General features: G+C 45.2%; 1 protein-coding gene across 5 annotated transcripts in view; it reads left to right on the top strand.

Moving 5' to 3' along the window:
• LOC140385819 (piezo-type mechanosensitive ion channel component 2-like) overlaps positions 1–12,194 on the top strand; it is a 1,561,269-nt gene that overhangs the window by 998,358 nt on the left and 550,717 nt on the right. For all 5 annotated transcript variants that reach the window (XM_072468377.1, XM_072468380.1, XM_072468378.1 and 2 more), the window contains exon 9: positions 11,024–11,158. In XM_072468377.1, coding sequence (XP_072324478.1) covers positions 11,024–11,158 — 135 coding nt within the window. The remainder of the gene's footprint in view (positions 1–11,023; positions 11,159–12,194) is intronic.

The following is a 12,194-nucleotide window of genomic DNA, read 5'->3' as shown; positions in this document are numbered from 1 at the left end:
CATCTGGATTGCTTTCCATACTATATGGTCTGTCAAGTGTGTCTGCGAGTTCAAACACTTTCTTGTCATTGCATTGGGCTGTGCTGTTCAATTGTCCTTTGGTTTCACAGCCATACCTTTGTGTACAGTCTGTTGTTCCGTAGTGACTTTTTGTGTGCTCAAGATCAGTTCCTTCTGGCTTGTTCGATTCATTTTCAACTTTTATACTATCAGTGTCCTTTGTATTATCTGATGTTTCGCTGCACTTTATGATCTCAGGTTACTGTGGATGATCTGATGTATCATTGAGCTTTGTGACATCAATCCCTCCTGGATGATTTGATGTATCGTTAAGCTCTTGATGCTTCTCACCTGGAGTCAACTTCTCCAAGATATCATTTTCTTGTAGGCTGTTCACGATTGATGTGCTCTCAATTGGTCTGTTCATTGTTGATGTGCTCTCACTGTTAGCCTTTGTACAGTCCAGTTGAGATCTTTAGCCTCGCTTTTGTCCTGCACAGCTTGTATGCTACTTGTGATCACTTTGTCACTATTCGCAAATAAAGTGGTTAGACCGTCATAGTCTTTTTGTTGCTAATTATTTGTCTCTTCACTGTTGTCCTTACTGGCAAATACAGTGGATAGACTTTCAAAGTCTTCTTTTTGCTGCTCATTATCTGTTTCTTCACTGTTTTCCTTACTGGCAAATACAGTGGATAGACTTTCAGTCTTCTTTTTGTTCAGCAAATACACTCAATAGGCCTTCATAGTTTTCTTCTTCTGGCTCAGCAAATGAATTAGAGAGACCCTCATAGTCTTCCTCTTCTTGTTGGTCATTTGTCAGCTTACTGTCATCCGATGTTGCAGCGATCTGCCATTCCATCAATGTATTGGATTCATCGACCTTCAGTAGTGCGGTATTTTATCGTCTTGCTAACGGAATGATCAGTTAAGCCAAATATTTCTACCATATCTGAATAATATTCTTCAATGTATGAATTATCTTCTGTATTCTCATATTGGTTGAAATCATCTTCTTTCACTGCTCTCTTTCTGGAGTCTTTTATTGCTCTTCCCATGGAGTCTTTCATTGCTCTCTCTCTGGAGTCTTTCATTGCTCTTCCTGTGGAGTCTTTTATTGTGTAAACTGCTTGTTTAATGCTGCTATAAAAGTCTTCTCCAGCTGTTTGTTCAATTTCAGGCAGTGTTCTGCCATGCGAGGTAAAATGCTTCTGTTTGGTGCCTTTTAAACTTGGTTTTCTGAATGCCGGGTATTTTTTTCGTAAGTGGGTATGGCCACAGCATCCTGACATCATCACGTCCGTGACGTCATGCGCAAACTTCGATTGCGCATGCGCGAGTCAATCCTCGTCCAAAGTGCGCTCTTTTTTGAAGTGCGCATGCACAAACTGGTCCCACACGTGCGTAGAACGTTCAAAATCCAAATCGCGCGTTTCTTTCTTGAACTGCGCATGTCCGAAATGTCCAACTTCGGAAGTGCGCGTTTTTTACATCTCAGTCAATATACATATCATTACAGATTTTATAATGAGTTCTCCCAGTGAGCCAGAGAAGACAGAGCCAGGAGTGAGACACAGCTAAGAGTGAGTTTGGGAATTTGAATCTAGGTGGGAATTCGAAGCTGGGTGGGGAGGAAGTGCTTTTTATCCCCGGTAAGTGTGTTTCTGTTTTTCTGTTTCTTTTCATTGGTATATTTATTTATTTTTTCTTTGTTGTTTTTTTTGTTGAAATTGTAGTTGTTGAAGTTAACCGAAGGTTTAAGACATGGCAGGAGATCTCAGACCCGTGTCATGCTCCTCGTGTGCGATATGGGAGCTCAGGGACACGTCCACTGTCCCTGGCTCCTTCACGAGCAAGAAGTGTGTCCAGTTGCAGCTCCTGTTAGACCGCTTGACGGCTCTGGAGCTGCGGATGGACTCACTTTGGAGCATCCGTGATGCTGAGGACGTCGTGGATAGCACGTTTAGCGAGTTGGTCACACCGCAGGTGAAAGGTGCTGAGGGAGATAGAAAATGGGTGACCAAAAGACAGAGCAAGAGTAGGAAGGCAGTGCAGGTGTCCTCTGCGGTCATCTCCCTGCAAAACAGATATACCGCTTTGGATACTGTTGAGGGAGATGGCTCACCAGGAGAAGGCAGCAGCAGCCAGATTCATGGCACCGTGGCTGGCTCTGCTGCGCAGCTGGGCAGGAAGAAGAATGGCAGGGCTATAGTGATAGGGGACTCAATTGTAAGGGGAATAGACAGGCGGTTCTGCGGACGTAATCGAGACTCCAGGATGGTATGTTGCCTCCCTGGTGCAAGGGTCAAGGATGTCTCGGAGCAGCTGCAGGACATTCTGGGGGGGGGGAGGGTGAACAGCCAGCTGTCGTGGTGCACATAGGCACCAGTGATATGGGAAAAAAACGGGACGAGGTCCTACAAGCTGAATTTAGGGAGCTAGGAGTTAAACTAAAAAGTAGGACCTCAAAGGTAGTAATCTCAGGATTGCTACCAGTGCCACGAGCTAATCATAGTAGGAATGTCAGGATAGAGAGGATGAATGCGTGGCTCGAGAGATGGTGCAAGAGGGAGGGAATCAAATTCCTGGGACATTGGAACCGGTTCTGGGGGAGGTGGGACCAGTACAAACCGGACGGTCTGCACCTGGGCAGGACTGGAACCGATGTCCTAGGGGGGGTGTTTGCTAGAGCTGTTGTGGAGAGTTTAAACTAATGTGGCAGGGGGATGGGAACCGATGCAGGAAGTTGGAAGGTAGTAAAACAGGGACAGAAGTAAAAGGCAGTAAGGGGGAAAGTGTAAGGCAGAGAAGCCACAGTCAAAAATCAAAAAGGGTGACAGTACAAGGTACAGTGACTTGAGGGGAGCTCAGTGAATAGGACCAGGAATATAAAAGAAATAAAATGGGAAGTGAAAACATTAATGGTAAGCGATGCGGCAGGTTGTTACATGAAGATATGGGTTCAACGACAAGGAAAATTAGGAGAAAGGTTAAGAGGAAATATAACTTAGGAGAGGTTACTGATTGAGGTGTTAAGATTCAGAACAGAGGTAAAAAAGCCAACATAAGTGTACTTTACCTGAATGCTCGTAGTATTCGGAATAAGGTGAATGAGTTGATGGCGCAAATCATCGTGAATGACTACGATTTAGTGGCCATTACTGAAACATGGGTAAAGGATGCTCACGACTGGGAGTTAAATATCCAAGGGTATCAAACTTTTCGGAAGGACAGAGTGGATGGTAAGGGAGGTGGTGTACCTCTGTTATTTAAGGATGACATCCAGGCAACAGTGAGGGATGACATCGGTGCTATGGAGGATAAGGTTGAATCCTTTTGGGTGGAAATCAGGAATAGTAAGGCGAAAAAGTCACTGATAGGAGTAATCTATAGGCCACCAAATAGTAACATTATGGTGGGGCAGGCAATAAACAAAGAAATAACAGATGCATGTAGAAATGGTACAGCAGTTATCATGGGGGATTTTAATCTACATGTTGATTGGTTTAACCAGGTCGGTCAAGGCAGCCTTGAGGAGGGGTTGATAGGATGTATCCGCGATAGTTACCTAGAACAGTATGTAATGGAACCTACGAGGGAACAAGTGGTCCTAGATCTGGTCCTGTGTAATGAGACAGGATTGATTCAGGATCTCATAGTTAGGGATCTTCTCGGAAGGAGCGATCACAATATGGTGGAATTTAAGATACAGATGGAGGGTGAGAAGGTAAAATCAAGCACTAGTGTTTTGTGCTTAAACAAAGGAGATTACAATGGGATGAGAGAAGAACTAGCTAAGGTAGACTGGGAGCAAAGACTTTATAGTGAAACAGTTGAGGAACAGTGGAGAACCCTCCAAGTGATTTTTCACAGTGCTCAGCAAAGGTTTATACCAACAAAAAGGAAGGACGGTAAAAAGAGGGAAAATCGACCGTGGATATCTAAGGAAATAAGGGAGAGTATCAAATTGAAGGAAAAAACATACAAAGTAGCAAACATCAGTGGGAGACTAGAGGACTGGGAAATCTTTAGGGGGCAACAGAAAGCTACTAAAAAACCTATAAAGAAGAGTAAGATGGATTATGAGAGTAAACTTGCTCAGAATATAAAAACAGATAGTAAAAGTTTCTACAAATACATAAAACAAAAAAGAGCGGCTAAGGTAAATATTGGTCCTTTAGAGGATGAGAAGGGAGATTTAATAATGGGAGATGAGGAAATGGCTGAGGAACTGAACAGGTTTTTTGGGTCGGTCTTCACAGTGGAAGACACAAATAACATGCCAGTGACTGATGGAAATGAGGCTATGACAGGTGAGGACCTTGAGAGGATTGTTATCACCAAGGAGGTAGTGATGTACAAGCTAATGGGGCTAAAGGTAGACAAGTCTCCTGGCCCTGATGGAATGCATCCCAGAGTGCTAAAAGAGATGGCTCGGGAAATTGCAAATGCATTAGTGATAATTTACCAAAATTCACTAGACTCTGGGGTGGTCCCGGCGGATTGGAAATTAGCAAACGTGACACCACTGTTTAAAAAAGGAGGTAGGCAGGAAGCGGGTAATTATAGGCCAGTGAGCTTAACTTCGGAAGTAGGGAAGATGCTGGAATCTATCATCAAGGAAGAAATAGCGAGGCATCTGGATGGAAATTGTCCCATTGGGCAGACGCAGCATGGGTTCATAAAGGGCAGGTCGTGCCTAACTAATTTAGTGGAATGTTTTGAGGACATTAACAGTGCGGTAGATAATGGGGAGCCAATGGATGTGGCATATCTGGATTTCCAGAAAGCCTTTGACAAGGTGTCACACAAAAGGTTGCTGCATAAGATAAAGATGCATGGCATTAAGGGGAACGTAGTAGCATGGATAGAGGATTGGTTAATTAATAGAAAGCAAAGAGTGGGGATTAATGGGTGTTTCTCTGGTTGGCAATCAGTAGCTAGTGGTGTCCCTCAGGGATCAGTGTTGGGCCCACAACTGTTCACAATTTACATAGATGATTTGGAGTTGGGGACCAAGGGCAATGTGTCCAAGTTTGCAGACGACACTAAGATAAGTTGTAAAGCAAAAAGTGCAGAGGATACTGGAAGTCTGCAGAGGGATTTGGATAGGCTAAGTGAATGGGCTAGGGTCTGGCAGATGGAATACAATGTTGACAAATGTGAGGTTATCCATTTTGGTAGGAATAACAGCAAAAGGGATTATTATTTAAATGATAAAATATTAAAACATGCTGCTGTGCAGAGAGACCTGGGTGTGCTAGTGCATGAGTCGCAAAAAGTTGGTTTACAGGTGCAACAGGTGATTCAGAAGGCAAATGGAATTTTGTCCTTCATTGCTAGAGGGATGGAGTTTAAGACTAGGGAGGTTCTGCTGCAATTGTATAAGGTGTTAGTGAGGCCACACCTGGAGTATTGTGTTCAGTTGTGGTCTCCTTACTTGAGAAAGGACGTACTGGCACTGGAGGGTGTGCAGAGGAGATTCACTAGGTTAATCCCAGAGCTGAAGGGGTTGGATTACGAGGAGCGGTTGAGTAGACTGGGATTTTACTCGTTGGAATTTAGAAGGATGAGGGGGGATCTTATAGAAACATATAAGATTATGAAGGGAATAGATAGGATAGATGCGGGCAGGTTGTTACCACTGGCGGGTGAAAGCAGAACTAGGGGGCATAGCCTCAAAATAAGGGGAAGTAGATTTAGGAGGAACGTCTTCACCCAAAGGGTTGTTAATCTATGGAATTCTTTGCCCAGTGAAGCAGTAGAGGCTCCTTCATTAAATGTTTTTAAGATAAAGATAGATCGTTTTTTGAAGAATAAAGGGATTAACGGTTATGGTGTTCGGGCCGGAAAGTGGAGCTGAGTCCACAAAAGATCAGCCATGATCTCAGTGAATGGTGGAGCAGGCTCGAGAGGCCAGATGGCCTACTCCTGCTCCTAGATCTTATGTTCTTATGTTCTGAAAATGTGGAGTGTTTTCAGATGGAAGGGGAGGGGCACGTAATTATTTTTCGGTGGCTAGTCCACACCTTTCTGCTGATCTCCAACTGGTCCCCATAATATGGAGGGATGGGTAAGGTGCCCACTAGCCTGCACACCTTTAGGCCTATTGAGGCCTTAAGTGGCCAGTAATTTTATCTTAAGGCCCCCAATCTTCCTCCATTGGGCAGTGGCAACTGGAAAACAATGGGAAGACCATTTTTCAAACAACTTTGGTGAAACGACAGAAAGGAAGAGGGGAGCTATCATTCAGGGGATGCCTGTGCTCATCAGTGGTAAACCCCGAAGATGTAAGCCCCTCCTTTGTACCACTTGCATAGCCTCCAAAACCCACCCTCACCCCTCTCATTCACTCTCCCTGGGGTGCCCAATGACTCCCTTCTCTAAAAGCCCGGGACTTACCTGGGTCCGGTGTCCATCTTCAATCTCATCGGCCTGCTTGCAGTCACAACAGTGCCCACTACTGAATTCTGGCACTGTTGTCAATCAGATTGGCAGGCAACTCTTGAGGGTTCCTCCCATTGAGGGGTGGAAATCCAACCCTAAGCTTGTTTATGCTGCCCGGAGAGTGTTATTGCTGTGGGAACTATTTTTAAAGTCTTTCAGTTTGGGACCAGCTTATCTTCTGGGGAGCAGGCAGTGTGGCCTCACCATAAAATTCAGCCCAGAGAGGTACTGTATTCATTGAAGATCAGGAGATCCGTCCAGAAAGACACTGGTGAGCCAATGGGAGAAGATAGCCACCTTGTTCAATAGCAATATTATAGTCCAAGGACCTGGATGCAGTGCTGCAAGAAGTTCAATAATCAATGATAACTCAAGGTCAGTGAAATCATCTTCAAATGCCATATCCTTGTAAATGAGCATGGGCATCACACTACTTAATTAACCACCATCCCTTCACCCACCGACCAACAACCCATCAACCATATCTCATTTTTTTCATAGCTTCACCACACCCTCACACATTTAGCATTACTTCAGTGTCACATCCACATCTCACAGCTTGCACACTGTTCAACAGTTTTCCAGCTGTTTAACAATTGCAAGCACATCACCCAAACACATTGCACCACACTCACTGATACATTTCAGTCTTGCGGGGCAAGGTGGCACAAAGATGCAGCAGCATCTAACCAGCAGGGGATAGCCATGGCTACATGTCCTCACCCTGATGGAGGGGAAAGTACATGCCATGGCTGGAGCAGCCATGACTGAGGCCCTCATCAACTGAACAACTGGAAGCATCGAAGATCATAGTGTGCTCATACCTAATCCTCCTCCTCATATTGCACTTCCTGCTTACCCTACATTCACTTCTGTTTCCCATCTACAGATAGTGTAAGCACCTCTTGGTTTCACCTCTGCTCCTCATGACAATCATACCTTTGTGCCGTTCTACTTTCAGATACCCACAAATTCTAACCTAGCCATGAAGGAACAAGATATGGACAACAAGAGGAAGAGGAAAAAGAAACTGAATGAGGAAGAAACATTCTTTCTCACTCTCACACTCAGCACAGATACTGATACTGCATGCACTTTATAGGTGGGAGCTTCACATGGTGAGACACCTGGCATGGGTGGTCTGCAGCCAGGGCAAGGGAAAAGGATGATGTAAGTGCCAGCTTGCCAGAGGCCGAGGTCACAGATGAGGTCTGCTGCAGAGGAATCATAGAAGAGCCTCAATGAAGTGAGATGGAAAAAGTTGAATGGCATGTAGAGAGAAATCATAAGTGCAGTGCCAGGCCTGCCAGAAAGTCTGCAGCCACTGTCAAGGAACATGGGGAGTTCAGCACCTGCCTCGCACACTACTTCATGCAGGTCTTGGAACCCATACTTATTACCAAGAAAGTGGGGGGTAATTCTATTTCTCAAAGACACTTGAAGGGTGTCACAGCAGTCCAACAATCTGCCCTCCAACACGTTGTTGGGAATACAGAGGCATCACCCGGGGAGAGGAGCATTGACGTAGTGGTGCACGAACCTGCTGTCCTCTCTCAGGATGACGGTATTAATTTTCTCGCCATGGCCACTTTTCCAGTGCCCTTGCTGCTGTCACCCAACCACATTACTGGCACCTGTGACGAGGTGGTGCAGTTCAAAGTTAGCTTTTCTAGAGCCAGAGCTGTGTGAAGTCACCCTGCAAGGCCATCAGTAGTCTTCCCACTTAAAGTCAGCAGTCTTTTGTCAGTCATATTGCAGCCACTGTAGAAGCACTGTGCAGGAGCATCTGGTCAGACAAAGGCACCAAAGGAAAACCAAGTCTCTGTTCAGCCGAACCAGTAGTTCACAAGCTGGCCGGCATCAAAATATAAAATTTACCTCTTTTGCTGAACATACAGCAATGTGAAAACATTAGTTGCTTTTCCCACAGAGCAGGAAATGCACATACGGTTTAAGATGTTGGACCTGCTTAAGTTCTGACCAGGAAATTCTGCCTCACCTCACCACCTCTGCACTCCCAAAACATGATGCGAATCATGCTGGAATCATATATAAATGATGGAACATTTGAAAACTGAAAAGTATAGTGTGGCACAAAATGAATCACATATAATGTCCTTGAATGATAGATCCAGTCTTCCAAGCTGTCTGACCGTGGCAACTATATATTTATTGATTTGAATTATTGTCATTGACGTATACTTTTTATTTTACATGAGTGGACCTCATTTTGGCTGATTTACATTTGACATACACAGTAGTGAAGAGGGTTATGGAAGTAGTTGTTTTGTTATGCTCTTGATGTAGCATAAGCTGCTTCCTTGATGTGCACTCTGACAAAGGAAGGTTCAGATTTGGAGATAGCTTTAACACGTTTATTACTGTTAACAATTCTCCTACTTGGATTTGACGCTACTGTTAATCCTGCTATAGCTACTCAGACTGATGAACCAGTCTGCTACAATCCACGTGGTGGGAGTGATGTTCAATCAACCCTGTGTCTGTACTCACTGAGAGTCTCCACTGGAAAGAGGAAGATCATGTGTGCAGTGTCCTTATATATGGGTTGGTGTAATGCCCTCCTGTGGTAGTGTCACCTCTGTGTGTTTCGTGACAGCCCATTGGTCGTGTCCTATCTTACTGACCTACTGGTTGACTGTCTGTGTGTCATGTCTCTGGTGTTCCCTGTAGTGTCTAGCGAGGTGTAGTGTATGTACATTAACCCTTTGTGTACTTACGGTGATGTATATCACCACAGTAGTAACTTTAAAAAGATGGGAGGATTTGTTTGTATTATTATTCAGAGGGTAGACCCATCACATACACTATTGCTAGCATTATCTGGGCAATTGTTTCTGAAACAATGTCATGATAACAGACAAGTTAGGAAAAGATGTACCCATGTCATGATTTATTTTCAAAATTCCAGTCTTAACTCAGATTATTCTCTGGCAGGGGTTGATTTGAGATCACCCTGTGATTATCAGCGGAAGGAGGGAGAGAACAGTTCTGACTAAACATGTCTTCTCACAACTTGATGAAGAAATACAAAGAACAAAGAAAAGTACAGCACAGGAACAGGCCCTTCTGCGCACCAAGCCTGCACCAACCATGCTGCCCCATCTAAACTAAAATCTTCTACACTTCCGGGGTCCGTATCCCTCTATTCCCATTCTATTCATGTATTTGTCAAGATGCCCCTGAAACATCACTGTCGTCCCTGCTTCCACCACCTTCTCCAGCAGTGAGTTCCAGGCACCCGCTACCCTCTGTGTAAAAAAAAATGCCTTGTACATCTCCTCTAAACCTTGCCCCTCGCACCTTAAACCTATGCCCCCTAATAATTGACCCCTCTACCCTGGGAAAAAGTATCTGATTATCCACTCTGTCTATGCCCCTCATAATTTTGTAGACCTCTATCAGGTCGCCCTTCAACCTCCGTCGTTCCAGTGAGAACAAACCGAGTTTATTCAACCTCTCATCATAGCTGATGCCCTCCATACCAGGCAACATCCTGGTAAATCTCTTCTGCACCCTCGCTGAAGTCTCCACATCCTTCTGGTAGTGTGGTGACCAGAATTGAACACTATACTCCAAGTGTGGCCTAACTAAGGTTCTGTACAGCTGCAACATAACTTGCCAATTTTTCTACTCAATGCCCCGGCCAATGAAGGCAAGCATGCCATATGCGTTCTTGACTACCTTCTCCACCTGTGTTGCCCCTTTCAGTGACCTGTGGACCTGTACACCTAGATCTCTCTGTCAATACTCTTGAGGGTTCCACCATTCACTGTATGTTCACTACCTGTATTAGACTTTCTTTGGACTTTGGACTGTGGGAGGAAACCGGAGCACACGGAGGAAACCCACGCACACACGGGGAGGATGTGCAGACTCCGCACAGACAGTGACCCAAGCCGGAATCGAACCTGGGACCCTGGAGCTGTGAAGCAATTGTGCTATCCACAATGCTACCGTGCTGCCCTGAATTATCTGCTCCTCTATCTCCCGCTGGCTGTTGGGAGGCCTGTAGTAAACCCCCAACATTGTGACTGCACCCTTCTTACTCCTGATCTCTACCCATATAGCCTCGCTGCCCTCTGAGGTGTCCTCCCGCAGTACAGCTGCGATATTCTCCCTAACCAGTAGTGCAACTCCTCCACCCCATTTATATCCCCCTCTATCCCGCCTGAAACATCTAAATAGCTGCTAATCCTGTCCTTCCCTCAACCGGTCTCTGTAATGGCAACAACATCATAGTTCCAAGTACTAATCCAAGCTCTAAGTTCATCTGCCTTACCTGTTATACTTCTTGCATTAGAACATATGCACTTCAGGCCACCAGACCCGCTGTTTTCAGTAACATCTCCCTGTCTGCTCTTCCTCAGAGCCATACTGGCCCTATTCCCCAGTTCTCCCTCAGTTTTTTGGTTTAAACCCTCCCGTGTGACACGAGCAACGTAGATGTAGTGAAGTGTTTTATGTGTTTTAGTGATGGCTTTTATGAATCTTTTAAATATGGCTGGAATGTATATTTGTACAATTTGCAAATTTATGTTTCATTTTACCTTTACAGGATATTGAAGCAGAGGAAAATTATGAAAGAGAGGAAGAAGTTCATAGGGAGCCATCAGGAAGTGATTCACATGTTAATGCCAATATGAGAGGGAATATGTGTTATTCAGCGCACTGTGCAACTGATGAGAGATGGGTAATGCCACTTAAAAGCTTTCAAATTCAATCTCTGTGTAAAAGGTCATTGGAATAGCTAAAAGGGAAACTAATGGCAGGGTGACAATTTTTATTTAATTGTGCATCTGAAGTCTTTAAACAGAGCAGCACAGTTCATCTGAAAGTAGCTGTTACTATTCATTTGTATTACATGAAGTAATTTGAGTGACATTTTAAAATATCTTGCAAAATATACCATTTGTCACTCAGGGTGCAATCTACTGGCCACGCCGCGTCGGGCGAGAGAATGGACGGGCCGGTAAGATAGCGGGAGGCCAAAATCGGGAACCATGCCGGGCGCTAATCGGTTTCTAATCTATCCGGCCCGCTCCCATTGGTGTGATGAGAATCCTGCCCCAGTGTGGCGAGAAACCAATTATCACCAATTGAGATCAATCTACATTCCATTAACAGGAAGGGCCCCCTATCGAACCATCCATGATCTAACCGCCTCCCCAATGAGCAGTCACGTGCACACTGTTTAAAAACGTGAAGCTGGTGGACTAGCTGTTGTGGGGATTCAAGGAGGTGTGTCGCCATCTTCAGAATCAGGCAGCTAGCCCGGAGCATGGGAGTAGGAGGAGGCTCAGTCAGAATGGGGCTACCGTTACGGGGGGAGGGGGCTGCGCCCGGGGGCCCGGCATTACACCCCCCCGTATTGTGTATACCTATAACGGGGGCTGTTTGTTCCAGCGAACACCCCCGTGACAGAGCCCCATTTGTGGTAAGATGCTGATGGTCTCTTTAACTCCGACTGACCGTGGCAACCACTGGCTGCATGCTCCAGGCTATTGCAAATGACAAATTCGCAATTCTAGTAATGTGGATTCCTGTGGAAACAAATGCCATGAAGCAGGAGGTTGTTGAAGCCTAGCATTCCAATCAGCCCGTGAGGCCTGGGCACTCTGCCTGAATCCCAGAGGCAGCAACACTCTAGAGGCAGCAGCCAACATTTGAACACCCAGGAGCTGGACCACAACACTGGGGATATCCCTGCAACCAGAAGATGGGTGTGT

Source organism: Scyliorhinus torazame, chromosome 11, assembly GCF_047496885.1.
Source record: "Scyliorhinus torazame isolate Kashiwa2021f chromosome 11, sScyTor2.1, whole genome shotgun sequence".
Taxonomy (NCBI): domain Eukaryota; kingdom Metazoa; phylum Chordata; class Chondrichthyes; order Carcharhiniformes; family Scyliorhinidae; genus Scyliorhinus; species Scyliorhinus torazame.
This window is presented reverse-complemented; position numbering and strand designations above follow the sequence as displayed.